General features: G+C 43.6%; 5 protein-coding genes across 5 annotated transcripts; 3 read left to right on the forward strand and 2 right to left on the reverse strand.

The window, feature by feature from the left end:
• The first annotated feature begins 2,501 nt into the window (after positions 1-2,501).
• Positions 2,502-3,609, forward strand: LOC128707994 (uncharacterized). The gene is made up of 3 exons (XM_053802950.1): positions 2,502-2,756; positions 2,827-3,264; positions 3,334-3,609. Exons 1-3 carry the CDS (start codon positions 2,502-2,504, stop codon positions 3,607-3,609), a joined length of 969 nt encoding a protein of 322 aa, XP_053658925.1.
• A 1,271-nt stretch (positions 3,610-4,880) lies between these two features.
• Positions 4,881-6,124, reverse strand: LOC128707310 (protein preli-like). Its single transcript, XM_053802262.1, has 3 exons — positions 6,033-6,124; positions 5,303-5,516; positions 4,881-5,228 (listed from the first exon to the last, which is right to left on the reverse strand). The coding sequence occupies exons 1-3, from the start codon at positions 6,122-6,124 to the stop codon at positions 4,881-4,883; spliced, it is 654 nt and encodes a 217-aa protein (XP_053658237.1).
• An 812-nt stretch (positions 6,125-6,936) lies between these two features.
• Positions 6,937-7,383, forward strand: LOC128707761 (protein LTO1 homolog). Its single transcript, XM_053802720.1, has one exon. It carries the CDS (start codon positions 6,937-6,939, stop codon positions 7,381-7,383), a length of 447 nt encoding a protein of 148 aa, XP_053658695.1.
• LOC128707760 (probable methyltransferase-like protein 25) lies at positions 7,367-8,915 on the forward strand. The gene is made up of 2 exons (XM_053802719.1): positions 7,367-7,999; positions 8,064-8,915. The coding sequence occupies exons 1-2, from the start codon at positions 7,367-7,369 to the stop codon at positions 8,913-8,915; spliced, it is 1,485 nt and encodes a 494-aa protein (XP_053658694.1).
• A 50-nt stretch (positions 8,916-8,965) lies between these two features.
• LOC128718678 (cytochrome P450 6g1-like) lies at positions 8,966-13,185 on the reverse strand. Its single transcript, XM_053812298.1, has 6 exons — positions 12,845-13,185; positions 12,592-12,739; positions 9,843-10,263; positions 9,662-9,768; positions 9,316-9,591; positions 8,966-9,253 (listed from the first exon to the last, which is right to left on the reverse strand). Exons 1-6 carry the CDS (start codon positions 13,183-13,185, stop codon positions 8,966-8,968), a joined length of 1,581 nt encoding a protein of 526 aa, XP_053668273.1.
• Positions 13,186-17,770: the final 4,585 nt, after the last annotated feature.

The following is a 17,770-nucleotide window of genomic DNA, read 5'->3' on the forward strand; positions in this document are numbered from 1 at the left end:
ACCATCACCGTGCGTGCGTGTGTGCGTGTTTGTGTATGTGCGTATGCATATATGAGTGTGTGCATCCCGTGCGTAAAGTGCTTCACCGCGTTGCGTACAGGCGTGCGCCTCCGAGCACGTGTTAGAATATGATTAGTTTGTGCAGTTGGAAGTAAAAGCAACTAACTCTCTAAGCATTACACAGACAGAAGAAAAAAAAACCGAAACAAAACCCAACATTCAGAAAAGGAGAGCGAGGTAGAGAAGGGTAAGGAAGAGATGTGTTTAGAAGTGGACAGGAAAAGAAGGGAACAGGTATATGTTGTTGGGAAGGAGGATGGAGGGCGAACCGGTGATGGAGAAGTTTTGCATATGTGGGAGTGTGTGGAGCAAAGGATAGTGAGGGAAGAGGAAGAGTGTGTTGAGTAACGAAAGGAAGAGCAGAAGTAACAATATAATAATTAATAAACAGCTGAAGAGCACTCTCTACTACTACTCTTTGCGTAGTTTCGTTTTTTTTTTAAATTATCCTTTATGCTTTTGTATATCGTTAGAGTTGTTTCTATTGATACCTTTCATAACGTGATATCCTTTCCCTTGCGTGAAAGAAGCTAACGGGCATCTATATCGAGACACCGTGTTGTTTGTGCCTCTCTTGCATAGTTTCTTGCCTCCTCTTGTATTGTGTTCTGTCTTGTTGAAAGGGCTAGTACCGTGTGGATTTCTTTTACTATCGCTACAATTACTATTATCCTCCACCCTCATACACACACACAAGCACACTCTGCTATTCCAGTCCTTTTTCCATATAAAAGTTTGTCCTTTTTGAGAATAAAAACGAAACTGTTAGTGCGCTACCAGTGGCTATTGTTAACAGTTGTTCACTACTGACTACTGCATCAACTGGCAATAAGGAAGGTATACACAAACGCCAACACTTAGTAAAGCCGCAAACAAAACATGTTCATGACAGTATTAAACTAAAACAAAACTACTTGCAAAGAAAAACACACTCGGAACACACAGCTTCTCACCGTGCGAAGAAAGATTTCAGAGAGGCGTAATGAAGGGGAAAAAAACAACCGAATCAGCAAATCGACAGCTTGGCTACAGTTGCAACTTTATATATTTTAGAAACTAGTAAGAAACTAACTTCCTGTGCGCGAAACAGTTTTGTGGTGCGTAAGGCATTCCAAGTTGGGATTTTTGGACGTTTGGACGAAAAGTGTTAGCACGTACAGAGAGAGAAAGTGGGACACACAAATACACACAATCCAGCTCGTAACTTAATCACTTGGATGATCGTTTAGAGGATAAAACTACAGTGACTTGTACGAATACGAAAGCTAAACTTGAACAAAGAATAAACAAAAACAAACAAAAAAAAAGAGATAAAAAGGTATCAATTCAACATTGAAACAAGCTCTCCCCGTACTCTCTTTCTTATGCGATTGAATGAATTAAACGTGTATCATTTTAGTATTATAAACCAGAATCAAATCAAACAAAGATGTGGAAAATAGTTAACAGCGACATTATTGTGTTTTTTTTAAATATCATTTAAATCCGATAGTGTGAAAGACAAACAAAGGACAAAGGAAGGAACAGGAGAACAAAAGTGGATACAAAAAAAAGACAAAAACCCAAAATCACAAAACGAAACAAGCAATTTGTTGTGTTTTCTTTAAGATTAACGTCTATTGTCAGATTTAGTGCTGTGAAACTCTGTACATTTGTGTTTATCCTTGGGAGTAAAGTTTTTTTCTTTGGTGAACACTACTATGTATGTTATTTGTATTGTTTGGTGTTTGAATGGTTATTTCATATGGTAAGTTTAGTGTGGTATTTGATAATAATGTTTTCAGCGATGCGTCTGCTGATCTGGATCGGATTATATTCTTTTTGGATTCAATGGGTCAATTTACGTTAGTGAATAAAAAGATTAATTATTCCTTTCTAGCTTCTTTTAAACTTAATTTTATAAAAACATAAATTTGTTAATGCGAAGTAATTATGTTTACGTAGTTTAAATCACTTGATATAACTTTGAGAATGAAAAAAAAACAGAATGTTAGGTAACATCAAGGAATGAAATGAAGCTAATATTTTATAAACTGAATACGAATGAGTTTCTATTAATATTTTATTTTGCGTAACAATGTTTTACTGGTTTTTTTCATTAAAATATTGAATTTTTAAATTTTTGCATCGGCATCGCCCACTGTGCAGAGATGCAAAACTGTCATACGGTCAAATGTCTGTCCTACAATTGAACTGTCAAAAGTGTTTTCCAGAAAAGCTAAAAAAACAATTGGACGCAGCGACGCAATCTGGCAGCCAGGCAGGGTTTGGAACAATATTTTGCTGTTTTTGGAAGTGCAATTAGTGTGAAATTTGTGTATGCACGCTAAAAACGGACTGGTAAAAGGTATTCGAAGTGAAGAACGTGAGGCTTAAGTAGTCAAACCCGGTGTGCTGGTGATATTCCCGTTTATCGCGGTACTATAGCACTAAGCACAAACATGGATCAGATGCTACCTAGTCCGGGATTTTCAATCCCTAGCATCGGGACACCGTTGCACCAGCCGGAAGAGGATCAGCAGATTCTCCCCCATGCCTATCAGCAGCAACAATCCATGCCGCACATGACACCGATGGGTGGCCTTAGCTCTAGCAACTACACAATGCCGGCTATCGGTGCATCGTCCGGCAAGAGCATGCATACGTATGCGCCCAGTTTTTCCACACCGCAGAACATGATCCAACCACAGACGCCGGTAAGCATTGCGTTTGCAAAGCAAACGCTACCCGAAAGCTTGCTAATTTCTGAATGTTTAATTTCCGCAGCAAAGCTTAATGTCACCCATGGTACCGATGACGGAATCGAAAGCAGCAGCAACACCCAGCCAAACGCAGGGCAGCGGTGGCAGCGTCCGGGATCCAGAAAACATCGGCAGTGTAAACATACACCAAACGATGGGTCCCGCTACACCGATGACGCCGATGACACCGAGCGAACCGGCCATTCTGCCCCAGCTGCAAAACATCGTCTCGACGGTGAACTTAAGCTGCAAGCTCGATCTCAAAAAGATAGCCCTACACGCCCGTAACGCCGAGTACAATCCGAAACGTTTCGCCGCAGTAATTATGCGCATTCGGGAACCGCGCACCACAGCACTGATTTTTTCGTCCGGCAAGATGGTTTGTACCGGGGCGAAAAGTGAAGACGATTCCCGGCTCGCCGCACGCAAATACGCACGTATCATACAGAAGCTCGGCTTTACGGTATGTAGCTCCGTTGCGGGAAATGTAAGGAACTGAACCGGGTGCATTAATACGTTTCTCCCTTTGCAGGCCAAATTCCTTGACTTTAAAGTACAAAACATGGTCGGCAGCTGTGACGTACGGTTTCCGATTCGGCTCGAAGGTTTGGTGCTGACGCACGGACGGTTCAGCTCGTACGAACCAGAGCTGTTCCCCGGGCTCATTTACCGTATGGTGAAACCGCGTATCGTACTGTTAATTTTCGTGTCCGGCAAAGTTGTGCTCACCGGTGCCAAAGTGCGGCAAGAGATCTACGATGCATTTGAAAACATCTATCCAATTCTCAAGAGCTTCAAAAAACAGTAACATTCGCAGGACGTGGCGCTATGTGTACAATTGTTGGCTTTTTGTGTTATTTCCAATTTCAAACCCGGGGATCGAGACACGTTTTACTGCATATCGTGACCAGCAGCAGAATTATACAAGAGGAAATGTTTTCCAAAATAAAAAAAAGGACAAAGAGACGAGCAGTGTGTTTTGACTAACTATTATTACTATAATAGAACGGTTCACGTCCTTAAATTGATTGAAACAGTTAAAACACGGAACACCTTCGGAAGGTACATACAGCTCCTTTCAAAACTGTAATTAGTGAATTGCACTATTTTATTTTAGAATAATTTTACAAAATAGGAAAATAATGAAATTTAGAGCTAGATTTTTGGATAGATTTTAGATATTTCATAAAAAATGCACATAAGCTGTTTTAATTTAAATTGAATTTATTATGTAGCGTTTACAATTGAATATTCTATTTCGTTTACCAACTATGAACCTGCCCACTAATCTAACTTTTCACAAACACTCACACATTTCCAGGGAATCCCCCAAGTGTGGCACCTTTTCTGTCCAATGGCCTGCTTCTTGCGCCTAATCATTAACTAACTTTAATAGTATCTTTTGTTTGCTTTCTCTATCTCCCTATAGCGGCAGGCAGGCAGGCAGGCAACAACAGAGTAGGTTCCGCTGTTCGATCCTTCTTAAGACTTTGCAAGGTGCTAGTGGAACTGATCGTGTGTGTGTGCCGCACAGCACATCATCACAATCACGTGGAATGATCAACAAATCGAATAGATCGTTTAATATGGAGGTCGATTGCACAATTTCCAACCCAGCTCCGTTGGACCGGTTGGTGAGCTGGTGTCTCTCGTGTGGCATAAAGCGTCATGGACCAGCCTGCGAGCATTGGGAAAGGCCACACGATCACCACGATACAATACTGCTAGAAGCGGGATAGAAGTAAGATGAATCTGGTTGCCTTAAGGCCTTCGGGATAACTAGGGAGGGTAGATAAAGATTTGGTATCTCACACACACGCACGCACGCACATACCAGGGGCAGAGCAATGTCGAGGTCGCCTCATTTATGACTATTTTGTAAACTCTTCTATCTCTGCCTCATTAACACAGTTCTTAGGGTACAGCGGTACCGCGCCAATGGACATGCACGCATACTAAAGTTGGAATTACATGTCCGTCCGGTTGTACGAACGGCGCGCGTAGGATGAGCGGTGATCGGTACGAAAGGAGCCAGCCAAGTCATTCTGTGCCCGTTGTCTCCTTCTTCCCACCCGCCTTCTAGCCCTTGACGGATAGGTTCTGTACCAGATGTTCGGCCTGTGCCTTCACGTGGTCGGACGCGTGCTTTGCCGCTTCGCGCAGCTTCTGTGCCTTTGAACCCTGGTAGTCTTTGTTGGCGGCTGCGACCGCCACTAGTGCGACCGGATTGTTTGGGAACATATGCTGCAGGACGTAGTTAAAACCGTTTACCGTTTTGGCGCAATTTTTCTTGAACCGCTCCAACCCGAACGCACGTATGGCGGTACCGAACCCGTACACGGACGAATCGATCCAGGCCGATCGGATCGCGATGGTTTTGCCGGGCTGATCCGGGAGCGATTTGTACACGACCTTTTCTACCACGCTCTGCAACGGGACGAAGGGAAAAAGAAGAGTTAGGAGGAACGGTTGGGAGAGAGTTTATCCGGTTGGAGTCTTACCATTATTTTGTTAAAGCCAATGTTTCTGGTGTACGTCACGAGTGTCCTTTCCTTTGGGTCTACCACCGATTCCTCCACGATGTTCACCGACTTAGCTTTGAAGAATCGTTCGCCCCATTTCGGTACGTGGTTCGTCTTGGTTAGGAGCCGTTTGCTGTGCAGCTTACCATTCCGTATCTCCCGGCAGACCGTATCCTCCGAGAGTACGTGCGAGCTGTAGCGTAGCGTGCAATGAGCGTTGCAGCAACACATATGTCAACAAGCGTCCCGGCAATAATGCAGCGGCATCCCCGAGGGTTGGGTGTGTCGATGGAGACGCAGGGTCGCGTGTGTGGTAACATAAAAATAGAACACAAAACGAGAGGGATTAAAACGTGTTACAACCGGCACACAAAACACACATCCATGCACCGCGTGTCGGAAGTATGAGATGTAGCGAATAACTCACGATCGCAGTGTGCGCGCCTACGCATTACATAATGATTGTGTGTTGGTAGTGATGGTAGCGCGTACCCGTGTGTAGTGTGTCTCGATGGGAAAGCATGCTGCGGATCGCAGTTGGCTACGATTGCAAATCATGGTAATGAGAGTGCGGCAACCTAAATTGCAGCTATTTTTTGACCACCGCGCTAGCGGAACATCATCCGACTGAACAGCGATGAGTGTTCTTGAAATACGAAATCATGACGGTGAATGGTGAAATGGTGCACCGAGAGGAGCACTTTCTTACCTGTACGGATTTGGGTACCGGTTCCAAAAGCCCTGCGTTACTTGATCCCAGGAATAGTTATAGATGGTAGCGCTTTCATAATATTTTGCCATTCTGTGACGCGTAGGGGTTTCTGGTTGCGGATGGGGTGCTGATTTGTCGAAATTCGGTTCTTTCGGCGAACGTTGTCTTATGTAAATCGCACCAGAACCACACTGAACGGACCCGATTGACTTGCAATTGATGGCATCGATTAAATCACCGTATGTGTGGCGCTGTTTCGCCTGTTGTAGTCAGCTTAATTTTATCAATTTTTCAACCTCACTATCAACACCATACCTTTTTTTCGCTCTTATCACTTTCGATAGCAACCGTGTTGATTAGATTGCTCTCAAACACTGCTCCCAAACATGACGGAATGTGGTGGCCAAAGGTACACGGACTGCACGTGGGAAATGCACTGCAATTCCACCGAAATCAAAACAGTTTGCAGCAGTCGTCGGCACTGCTTTGTGGATCGATTTTTGTTGCGGTGCTCAACAAAAAGGAAAACACACTGAAAACGCGACCCTATAGGGGTAGTTTTGACAGTTGGTAATTTCTGGAACGTAGCACAGCTTCAAACTGAGCGCACGGCCCTACGTATAACAAAGTGGGTTTTTGGTTGAGTTTTGTTTCAGTTGTAATTATTTCCTTAAATTAATGTCACAAAACCTTTAAAAAGTGCAATGTGGGGTTTTTAGAAACTTTAACTATCACTTTTTGAGCAGAGTTGTTGACCGACGAGCGCTAGTGATTGTAGCTCATTTTCCTGTGTGTGTGGCTCAGTTTCATTTGACAGCTGCCGGTGTTTGTTTACAAGTTTACCAGCAACATGCAATCGCGTGGTTTCTGTAAGCGGTTTTTCTCTGATTGCGTGTGAATTATGACGAGCTCAGGAATTGAGCTGAACCGTGCGGAAACAGATGCAGAAGAAGGTGATATAAACGATGTGTTTGAGGACATTTTTCTAACCGAGGAACGTATCATCGGTGAACATTTCGACCAAGGATTGGCAGACGGTCGACTGGAGGAATCCGTCCAGGAGGCGGAAGATTATGGTTTTAAGAAAGGAGCCGAAATTGGACGAGAAATTGGATTTTACACCAGCATTGTGAACGAAATTGCTTCCCAACCAGAGACAACGTCGAACGAGAAGGCCCACAGCATTCTGCAGGAAATATTGACAGCGCTGGAAAAGTATCCGCACACGAACGATCCGAACATAGATTTGTTACACAATTTGCAACAGATTCGGAACAAATTTCGAAGACTCTGTGCACTGCTGAAGGTTCCGTTTAAGTACACGCAAACGAATGATCTTTCGTTTTAAGCGCTTCACGATGGATCGGATCACGAAGCAGGTGGATACGATCGTGCGGTTTCTCGAGCCGAACATGGCATTCATCAACTGCCACATGGTGGATTATCTCACGGAGCAGCACTGGCAACGGTTTGTGCCGGAAGCGATAAAGCATGAGCTACAGACGGTTGATGATTATCTGCAGGCGAAGGAACTTTTCTGGGGACAGTTCGAACCAGCGCTCGAGAAAGAGCTTCGATTTCCGGGCGTGAGATCATTTGTCGATAATACGCGCCGATATCGGTTGGGTGGAAGCGAAGCGAACGAGCTGGCACTCACACTGGACGAGTTTAAAGAAGCTTTATCGGACCATCGTAAGGATACGCGGTTGAAGATGACGGAATTGATGAATGTGAAAAAGTGTCACGAGGTTGAGGTTGCTGCTGCCGCTGTGGCGTCCCTCTGTACGGCTATGGCGTCTGCAGATCCTGCGACAAAGCTGGAGGATATTTTAGTCATCGATGCGGGCGATGGGAAAGGATATCTGTCGTCGAGAATTGCTCTAGAGCACGGAATTAAAGTGCTCGGTGTGGACTGTTCGGAGGAGAATACTAGCAATGCAGAAAAGCGTCTCGAGCGTCTGAAGGTAGTGGTTGATTGTGCATAAAAAGAGTAACTCATAAAGCTTCTTATAAATCTCCTTTTTGCAGAAAAAAATTCCCAAAGCCATCCGGAAGTCCAATCTGGAAGAGGATGAGTATTTTAGCAACTTGGTCAAGGAGGAAGCCACACTAAACACACTGTACAGAACGGCTACTCAGCTGATCGATTTCAGCACAAACTTGATCGAATTGGCCGCAGGATACTTTCCCCAGGGCAATCACAGCACCTTCTGTCTGTGCGGTCTCCATACGTGTGGTAATCTCGGGCCGAACTGTCTACGCTTGTTTCATCAAAACCCAACGATACGGGGGATTTGTAACGTTGGCTGTTGTTACCATCTGATGCAGGAGCAGTTCATTGTCGATGAGTTTTACAACCCAACAAAAGCACCCGACAATCCCGGGTATGGGTTCCCGATGAGTAAATATCTGCAGGGACGCTGCTTGGCCCTTGGGCGCAATGCACGCAATCTGGCAGCGGAATCGATCGAAAGAGCTTGTACGAATCGTGAGAATCCGAGCGAAAAGCTCGAATATCGAGCATTGCTACAGGTTGTATTTCTAGAGTGTGGCGAGAAAAAATCCCACCAGGTCGGACGGCTCAAGTGCAACGGATTCGTGGACTACGTAAGAAAATCCATTCGCAAGCTTGCACTAACGGAAAGTGTCACGCTAACGGACGAAAGTTTATTGGAGCTGGAGGCACGCTTTGCGGTGGAGCTGGAACAGCTAAAGGTGTTCTACCTTATACGGCAACAGTTTGCACCGGTAATCGAAACGTTAATCTTGCTGGACCGGCTGTTGTACCTGAGGGAATGTGGTTATGATCGTAGCTTTCTGGTGAAACTGTTCGAACCGGTCGTGTCACCTCGTTGTTACGCTTTAATAGCATTAAAATAGAAAATTCCACCAACAAGAAGATCTGTTCTGTCTGTATGCTGTGGTGTAATTCACATTCCCAACGGATCATCCGCTAGTTCCGCGTAAAGGCCTTCGTTGGAGTTCAGCGTGAACGCGTTCTTGCGGTACGTTAACACTGCCGGCGTGGAGGACGATCGATCGATGCGATACTTGGCGAGTAGCTTAACGAGCGCAATCTTAATTTGCAGCGTCCCAAAATGCGACCCAAGGCAGGTGCGTGGTCCAACACCGAACGGCATGTAGGTGCAGGGTTGTATTTGGTCCAGGTTTTCCTTGGAAAATCGTTCCGGATCGAACCGTTCCGGGTTGGGGAAATACTGGATGGGATAGAAAGAACGAAATGTTTAAAGATTTCCTAAAACTAATAAGGGGTTCTTACCTTTGGGTCGCGATGGATTGCATAGATAGGGATCAACACTGGCATGTGGTTGGGAATGATGAAGTCGTGGAACGGTTCCAGCTTGTATCCGGTGTTACCTTCTGGCAATGTACACTTACGCTCGATGAAGGGTAGGACTGGATAAAGTCGAGCGGTTTCCGAGATAACCATGCCAAGGTAAGGCATCTCATTGGCATACGCTTCGTAGGGAATATCTTGCCCATATTTACGGATAATCAGCCGTATTTCTTCTCTCAGTTGGGATTGAATTTCGGGCTGCAATTTTAGGATGGGGAATTTTAATACTGCAATTTTAATTTAAAACATTCATCTTTCCATAACTTACGTGTCGCGTTAATTCATACAGAGCAAACGATAAAACCGAGGAGGTAGTTTCGAAGCTGGCCATATAGAAGGTTGCCGCCTGTGCCACAAGTATATCACCTTTGAGTGCTGGAAAAACAAAGGAAAAGCTTTGATATTTGCATCTTTCGTGTGTACAACAGTTGCCTTGTAAAGCTACTAACGTATTTTCTCCTTAACACCCAGCGTAGCATTGTTATTTTTGAGCGCAATCATGGAATCGATGAAATCTCCCCGACTTTCACCAGTTTTCTCACGCCTTGCAATCTCCTGCTCGATGATAGCCTTAAGGAAAGCTTCTGTGTCGCGTGGGAAAAGCTTCAACCGTAGATAAGGCACAAGCTCCGGTGCGAAGAAGAACGATGCCATCGTTAAACCACGCGCCGGACCGTAATCGAAGATCTTTCGCCCATAGTAACGAAACTCGGAATTCTCGTCCTTCAGACAGTTGGCCTGCATGCCGAAGAATGTGCTCGCAATCACGTCGGTGGTGAAGCGTGCACAGAGCTCTTTAAATTCCGTTTCTCGCACACCTGCTCGTAGTTCCGGTAATGCTTCGAGTGATGCCACCATGTCTGCACCAACCTGTAACCATACGCGCATGTATTAGTTTTTCGAGAGATACCAACGCAGGCAGTAGAGTAAAAGGAAAGATCTTTGGGGAGACACCTGCTCGATAAGGGGTTGCATTCGCTTCAACTTGGCACTCGTTACGGACGGTGAGAGCAGACCACGCAGCTGCTTCCAGTGCGGTTCGCGTATCATGATCAGATTATAGTACCCGATCGTATCGTGAAACCGATCCGCACACATCTGCCGATTGGTGAAGCGAATCGCATCCGTACATGTCAGCTTTTTGATAAGCTCCGGGTTTCGTAACACCAGCGCCGGACGGGTGAAGATGTTGACGCCGAAAAAATCACTTGCCCGCGTACGGGCGTGGTGGTAGATGTGCTGGATATACTCAAAGTTGGAATGTCGCTGCAGGAAGATCGTACTAAAGTTGCCGATGACGGGGATTTCAAGAATGTACGGCACACCGACCCGGTTCCAGTAGTTGTGCTTTCGCCAGCCGAGCAAAACGATCAACAGCGCCACCAGTGTGCAGAGAATATCGGACACTTCCAGCTGCATGATTGCTATGGTGCTATGGACTAAAACTGAGCACACTGAACCGGGCTTAATCACCGGACGCACCACCGCACAATGAACTGATGTGCGATACAATAATGCAGCCGTTCGGCAACGATTAGGGATGTCTGAGATATATTCTATATTGTTCGATTGCTTTGCTGATAACGAGTTAAGCCGAAGTCCACCGAAGTTCAGTGACAGCTGACCGTTGTGTGCATGTTTCTGAGCCGATTAAGGTCATTTTATGTCTAAAATCGTTAGTGCATTCAGATACACGTGGGAATTATTGGGTCGAATTGATTGCTTATCGCTCTAATCTAATGCGCCCCGTTGACGCCACGACCGGAATCGCCTTGTTTGCGTTCTAAGTAACCACTACTCAGCTATAACGTAACGTAACATAACGTAAGGGGTTTGTGAGTGATTTAGTGGAACTTTGCAGTGCTTGAGGCAGTACAACTGTGTAATCCAAGGACATCAATTGGTAATTTTATTTAACACTTCGCTTTCCGAGGTCCCTTGTATTTAAACATCTGAATTCTATTATATTCGACTCCGATGTTGGTTTACGTGAATTATTAGAATTGATTGGTAATAAAGGGGGTTTCGCTTGAACTGGCAGGAGACTCAATATCTTAATGTCTTATTCAAAATATGGGTGTCTTCCATACGAATCGTTAGAGGAGTCAATAAACTTTAAAATAGACATTCAGATTCATTCATTTAGTTCAAGGATGCGATCAGATTCATCCAATAGTATCAACAATAGTAAAGGAATTAACTCCAGATAAACGAGTATAAAAATATTTATAGGGATTAATATAGAATAACATCACTGACTAGTGTTGGACCATTAGCCACAAAGTTAGCTCAGAGTTCTGTTTTCCGAAGTGAGCGCAAGCTGCCTGCACCAAGATAATCTAGCTCGTACGAACAACAAGTTGTCTAGCTTGGTGTTGAGTTTGCTTTATATAAAAATTTCGATATTTACTGATATACTTTAGTAGGTTCAACATAAGATTAGATCTAGTGTTGTACTTAATGAATCTTTATAGAAAAGTCATTTGTAAGAAACTTTAGTGTGGAGTCTGTCAAATTTGGAATCGAATCTCAAAAGATTCATGAATCTTCAGAACAGATGTGGATTATGTCCCTTGGAGGCGAAAAGCGGAATGGTAGTTGGGCTCATTTTTTGACAACTGACGACCGGGAGGGGGGAGGTGTATATGACGGACAATCTCAGCGGTTGAAGGCATAATCCTTGAGCGATTCATTAATCTTTGAGGGTTTATAAATCTTTGAAATAGAAATTCAGAGTCATTCTTTCAGTTCAAAGATTCATTCAGACTCATCAACCTGCATCAGATTCTCCATACGCTAATTAGATCCACTGATCTTCGGCGAATTAAATCAACCGTGGAGGAATGTAGATACAGGGTTTTTCATTTTTAATGTTATTTATTGCAGTAAAAACTGTCAGAATATGTCCTAATGTCAATAATGTCAATTTGAAGGGAACACTTTAATGACTATCAAAGGAATGTTCAGCCATTACTTGAAGAACGCTAGATGAAAAAATCAGAATTTCTTAAAAATTCTCTATGAAACTCCTAAAATATATTTATGAAAAATCCCTACGAAGTACTGAAAGATGCTTTACAACGTGACAAGACAGACTGTTTTGATTAGTGAGCAAAAGACCAGGTGTCTCCATCCCCCATTTTGCAATGTTCCTTAATCCCTCCAAACAACAAACTACCCCCACGTTAATGGACTTACCTGATCGACCAGCCGGTACATCTGTTTAATTTTGCTCAGGCTAAGCGACGGTGTAAGGTAGGAGCGCAGCTGCTTCCAAGCTGGATTTCTAATCATCAGCAAGTTGTAGTACCCGATCTGATCACCATGTGGATCGGTACACATGGAGCTGCAATAACGCGAGAGATCGGTCGGAATGATCGAACAATCATAGATATTCCACCCTCACAACCCCAACAAAACAACCCCCCCCACCCCCCCCCCGCGCGCCTACCGATTGCAGAAGAATGCGGCATCTTTAATTAGTACTTGTTTGATGAGTTCGGGATCGCGCAGCACCAGGGTGGGAGTCATCAGCTTGCTGATGCCGAACAGTGCACTGTCCCGCACGCGTTCATCCACGTACAGCTCGTCCGTCAGGTCGAAGATAGATTTTCGCATCAGTACCGCATCGAGGAAGTTGCCCACTATGGGGCGCCCCTCGATGTACGGCAAATGGACGCACTGCCAGTATCGTGTTCCGGTGGTGGTTACGAACCACAGCAGATACAGCACGACACAAAGCAACACCAGCCAGAGATAGCTCTGGACGACGTCAACGGTCGGGAAGATCATGTTGTTGAGCGCCGGTAAAATGTCACCGGTTGTCAACGTTTGAGAAGAAGTAATCCGACGCTGAGGTACGATTCGGTTCGCTGGAGAACGCACACACGTACGGATCGATTTGTAAGGGACGATACAAATGTGTCAACGGCCCCGGTTAGAGATGACGCACCGTCCCCCTGCACAACACGGCAGATCGCTACACAGGCTAACACGGACGGACACCTAGCACGGTAGAGTGTGCGGCTTGTACTAAATGTTGCGTTTGCTGCTGGAACCGTTGTATCGAACACGGGTCGACTGCTCGTTTGACAGTGCTGTTCGCAAAAACGCTCAAGAAATGGTATTGCTAACTGATGCGAAATGCAACCAATGTTCATGCTGTATGCTGTAACTGGATCGTTTGTGCAACGGATGGCTCTGGCTCCGTTTGTACTAAAAGATTTGTTTTGTTTGTTTGATTATGTTTTTTTTTACTGTAAAACAACAACAAAACAAAACAAGAAAACATTCCACACCCAATAGGTCTCGTTTGGGTCTCACACTACCTCCCTTTGGGGGGGTTATGCTTTGGTAGGCGTGTGTGTGTGTGTGTGTTTGGGTGAGTTTTTATTATAAGTGGTCATGCTACAACCGCACTTAATAGGTTTCGTTAGCGGAATGGTCAGTGCGTGTAAATAGATTAGATTTCAGGCTTTACAGTGTATGCGTGTAGGCGTTCTTATTCGTACGGCGTCAATTATAATGAACAGTTTTTTTTTTATCATTCATTGGACGTGGTTGTCTGAAGGTTAAGGTTGAGAAGAGAGGAGATGGTCAAATGGATGCTTCAAATTGGCGTCGATTAGTGTGATAGAAGCAGCTATTAAGACAGTTCAATTTGCAAATGGAATTGTTAACAAGTGTATTTATTTATTTATTAAATATAAATATGCTCTTTTAATTCTTCCATTGTATTAAGTTTGTTTGTTTGAATATTATGTTTTATTGTGTTATAACTGTTTGGTTTATATTACTGTACTGTTCATAGATTTATATTTTCTTATATTTTACATTTTTACCACTGTTTCATACAGTGCGTAGCAAAATTATAAGACAGTTTTTAGGTTATGTATGTTTTTATTTTTATACAAAAAAAAAAAGAAATTGAAACATTGATAGAGGGAATGTTATTGATCACTGGAACGTATTCTTCAATGTGTTTTATAATTTACTCAAAATCCGTATTACACAATTAAAAATAATAACAAAAATAGCTGCCATTTAGAAGGGTATGACGCTGTCGTGACACAAACTATTAGTCATTTTGTAGAATTACATATTATGAGTCGTACTATTGCTGATGCCAGGTATATAGAAAGGGTCACCGTCAAGGAGATAGGCTACTCTTCAACCTAGCGGTACAGGGAGACCATCCGCGACTCAGGGAATATCTTCTCTAAGTGAATCCAGCTTTTGGCATACGCTGAAGACATACACATCATGGGTTTACGCCACTTTTACGTAGCGGATGCCTACCAAAAGATTGAACAGGCGGCGGATTAACGAGGCAAAACCCAGATAAGCCCAGGAAAAAAGACAGATAGACGCTCGCACATTTGAAGTAGTCCAATATTTCACATATCCCGCGTCAAAGGTCAGCATCGATAACTGATTCTTGCTGCCAACCGGTTTTTTTTACAATTTGAGGAAACTTCTCCACTCAACCTGTCGCGACGAACGAAGCTGGGACTATACAGAACTTATCGTACTTATCGTATCAGTACTCACATATGCCTCTGGGAAATAGACTTTAAAAAAACTGTGGAAACCCTCTTAGCCGGAGTGCGAGAGGAAGATATTTGGAAGGATTTTTGGTCTCGTATGTGTGGAGGAACCGCTACAATAAAAAGCTCTACGAGCTGTTCGACGATCTCTCACCGTAAATTAAGAGTTCGATGTGTAAGAAACTTGAGAATGACACCGTACGACCCAGCCCGTAAAGTCCTTTTAGGTCGTCTACATGGACAGAGGAGACGTGGTAGCCCCAAATTGGAATGAAGGGATGGCGTTGATGCATCCGTCAGAAAAGACTCTAGAAAGGAGTTTAGAGAACTCCTGCAGCATGTCAAGACCGCAGTTGGAGCAGTTGTAGCACCTGGTAAGTAAGTAAGCACAGGTCATAGTACAGTAAGTAGGACAGGTCTGGTAGAAACACCATCTGCTACTACTGCTACTAGTAAATATCGTCGAAGAAAGCCAGAACCGACAGTGGTTCCGATTAGACTTCTTGAGGTTGTTGTAGTTGTTGTTATATTATTTTTGTTTATAATGTATTTATGTACTGTATTATGTAAAAGTCAACACTATGTACATTTTAAAACGAATACGGGTAGTTCATTCTAACAACAATAACAAAAAAGAATATGAACACGGGGCAAAAATAATGACTTCGTACTTCACGATGTAAACAAAGAAACTGAACGAAAGTATGTTAAAGTTTTGATTTGCATTAACCAAAATTACAACAAATTGTAATTTAGTTCGAATGTTTTTGCATAATAATTCCACGCTAATGATTCTTCCTATCTAGGTAGGCTGAAGTAGGCTACGCTTGATGTTTATTTCAAATCCATCCGTTGTCATCGTTTCACATCAAGTTCTCATCTGAGTCTCATCTCATCTGCTCACGAGATGAGCTTGATGTTTCCGAGATCAAGCGCAATCGATGATCATAACTAGGCGACTAAACTCCATGGGCATTCTAAGAATTTTGAGCACAGAAACTCAAAGCTCAGATCACGTACCTCGTTTAAGACTTTAAGAAAATGAGTGTAATGTTTTTGTCGTGTGTTTGCTTTGTATTTGTAAGATTTCTTTTTTGAAGGGTTAATTTAAACGCATTGATTGAATTATGAGCATTGTTACTTTGGTGGATGCGTCTAGTTGTGAAAACTCACAATAAATAACTCTTTACAGGTCCCACCAAATAACTAAACGTTATCTTCAAAGCATAAGTGATCCAAGTCCAGTTTTTCGTCTTCAGTTATCGTGTAGTATGAATACGTGAAGTTGTGTAGTCGCTTATATACGTTAATGTAATCACTAGTACTTTAGTGCACCAAATATGATTCATCCCAATTAAGTGTTTGACATCTCTGACCGAGGGACATTGAAACACAACAGGCCATATTTAATAAAGGTTATCGCTCTGTATTTTTCACTGAGAAAGCTTCTACGGTGCTTCAAAACTCCTATCTCTAATCACCAGAAACAAACCATTAGCGTCTAACAAAAACACACAAAAAAACCCCTGGAAGATAACCTTTAAAATTCAATATACTAACATTCCGTTGATCTCATCTTCGGCGGTGATACAATACACACAGCGTAAAATAAAAAACCCTCTCACACATCGGAACACGCCGTGTTGAATGCGTGCGGAATTGGCTGTTTATTGACGCTATAACTTTCAACACGTCATATCGCAGGAATGCCAGTGAGATGATGTTAAGGTGGAAAATGGTTTTGCGGCGGTCATGAAGATCGTCTAAAATGCAGGGCTCCTGTCGGGAAATTTATGGGCACTGTAAACTAATGGGAAGTAAACAAAGAAGTTTGAAAGGCTTAACAAAAGCCAATGTCATAGTGAAAATATTATTTCGAGAAGTTTGTTACATATTAGTAAATTGTGTTTATTTTGGCATATTTTTGATTTATTCACAGGTTAGGAAAACATGGCTGAAAACTCACGCTCACGAAGGTCGCTCAACAAAACCGCCATCTGTTGCCTCCGGATGACCGACACAAACAAAAAATGAAAGATCGCAGCTAAATAATGACGCAAGCGCGCGGTAAGTAACTAACGCATTTATTTGTCAAACACATTCCAATTCCCTCCCAAAAACTATAGCAATTATTTACGACACCTAAATGATTGCTTTGCAGTTGCGTACAAGGTCGCCATGGGTTTGGCCGTCCAAGTTTTACTTTTACTCGATCACGTCATCGGTCCCAGCTGTGTCCCTGTCGTTATCCGAACCGGTCGATCGTTCGGTGTGTCTAAAAATGAATATTAAATGCTACATGCGGCCCAGCATGATTAGGAATCGGGAGGATCTTTTTTTTTCAGTGTTTGTTATGTCCACGATCGCCAGACCAGCAAAACATCACGATCCTCTATCGCCTGTTGGCAACGGTTTTCGGGTGGAATAGTTGGTGAGATTTCCCGATTAGAAGGGCACCGGGGATGTGCCATTGACTTTGACATTGGAGGAAGTAGGAAACCGGCCTCGAAGTCCTCGAAGGAAATGCCAGCCAGTGGCGTTACCGTGCGGGATGAGTTTTTATTTTCAGCTCATCACACCGGGGACCGGGCTGCTCCATGGGTAAGGTTTATGGCCAGATGGAGCTGATGGAACGACGGGCAGTTGACATAGGGGTCTTGTTTTTTTTTGGCACTCCGACAACAGAGAGAAACGCCGAGCGAGCTCGGTCGCCACCTAATGGTGAGAGAAATGGTCGCTGATCTCATCGCTTTAATCGCCACGTTCTACGGACGCTTTTCCTGCAGAACATGGCACGTTTTGCCTTGGTTCTATTCCTAGGGCCATATTTT

This window comes from Anopheles marshallii, chromosome 2 (assembly GCF_943734725.1).
Source record: "Anopheles marshallii chromosome 2, idAnoMarsDA_429_01, whole genome shotgun sequence".
Classification (NCBI taxonomy): domain Eukaryota; kingdom Metazoa; phylum Arthropoda; class Insecta; order Diptera; family Culicidae; genus Anopheles; species Anopheles marshallii.

Coding starts and splice junctions, on each gene's coding strand:
- LOC128707310 (XM_053802262.1), bottom strand. CDS start 6,124: ATGGCAAAATATTATGAAAGCGCTACCATCTATAACTATTCCTGGGAT. Junction 5,517..6,032: donor CGGTACCCAAATCCGTACAG/GTAAGAAAGTGC, acceptor GCTACGCTACAG/CTCGCACGTACTCTCGGAGG. Junction 5,229..5,302: donor TTGGCTTTAACAAAATAATG/GTAAGACTCCAA, acceptor GTCCCGTTGCAG/AGCGTGGTAGAAAAGGTCGT.
- LOC128707761 (XM_053802720.1), top strand. CDS start 6,937: ATGACGAGCTCAGGAATTGAGCTGAACCGTGCGGAAACAGATGCAGAA.
- LOC128718678 (XM_053812298.1), bottom strand. CDS start 13,185: ATGATCTTCCCGACCGTTGACGTCGTCCAGAGCTATCTCTGGCTGGTG. Junction 9,592..9,661: donor TGTATGAATTAACGCGACAC/GTAAGTTATGGA, acceptor CTAAAATTGCAG/CCCGAAATTCAATCCCAACT. Junction 9,254..9,315: donor CAATCCATCGCGACCCAAAG/GTAAGAACCCCT, acceptor TATCCCATCCAG/TATTTCCCCAACCCGGAACG.
- LOC128707760 (XM_053802719.1), top strand. CDS start 7,367: ATGATCTTTCGTTTTAAGCGCTTCACGATGGATCGGATCACGAAGCAG. Junction 8,000..8,063: donor AGCGTCTCGAGCGTCTGAAG/GTAGTGGTTGAT, acceptor TCCTTTTTGCAG/AAAAAAATTCCCAAAGCCAT.
- LOC128707994 (XM_053802950.1), top strand. CDS start 2,502: ATGGATCAGATGCTACCTAGTCCGGGATTTTCAATCCCTAGCATCGGG. Junction 2,757..2,826: donor TGATCCAACCACAGACGCCG/GTAAGCATTGCG, acceptor TAATTTCCGCAG/CAAAGCTTAATGTCACCCAT. Junction 3,265..3,333: donor TACAGAAGCTCGGCTTTACG/GTATGTAGCTCC, acceptor CTCCCTTTGCAG/GCCAAATTCCTTGACTTTAA.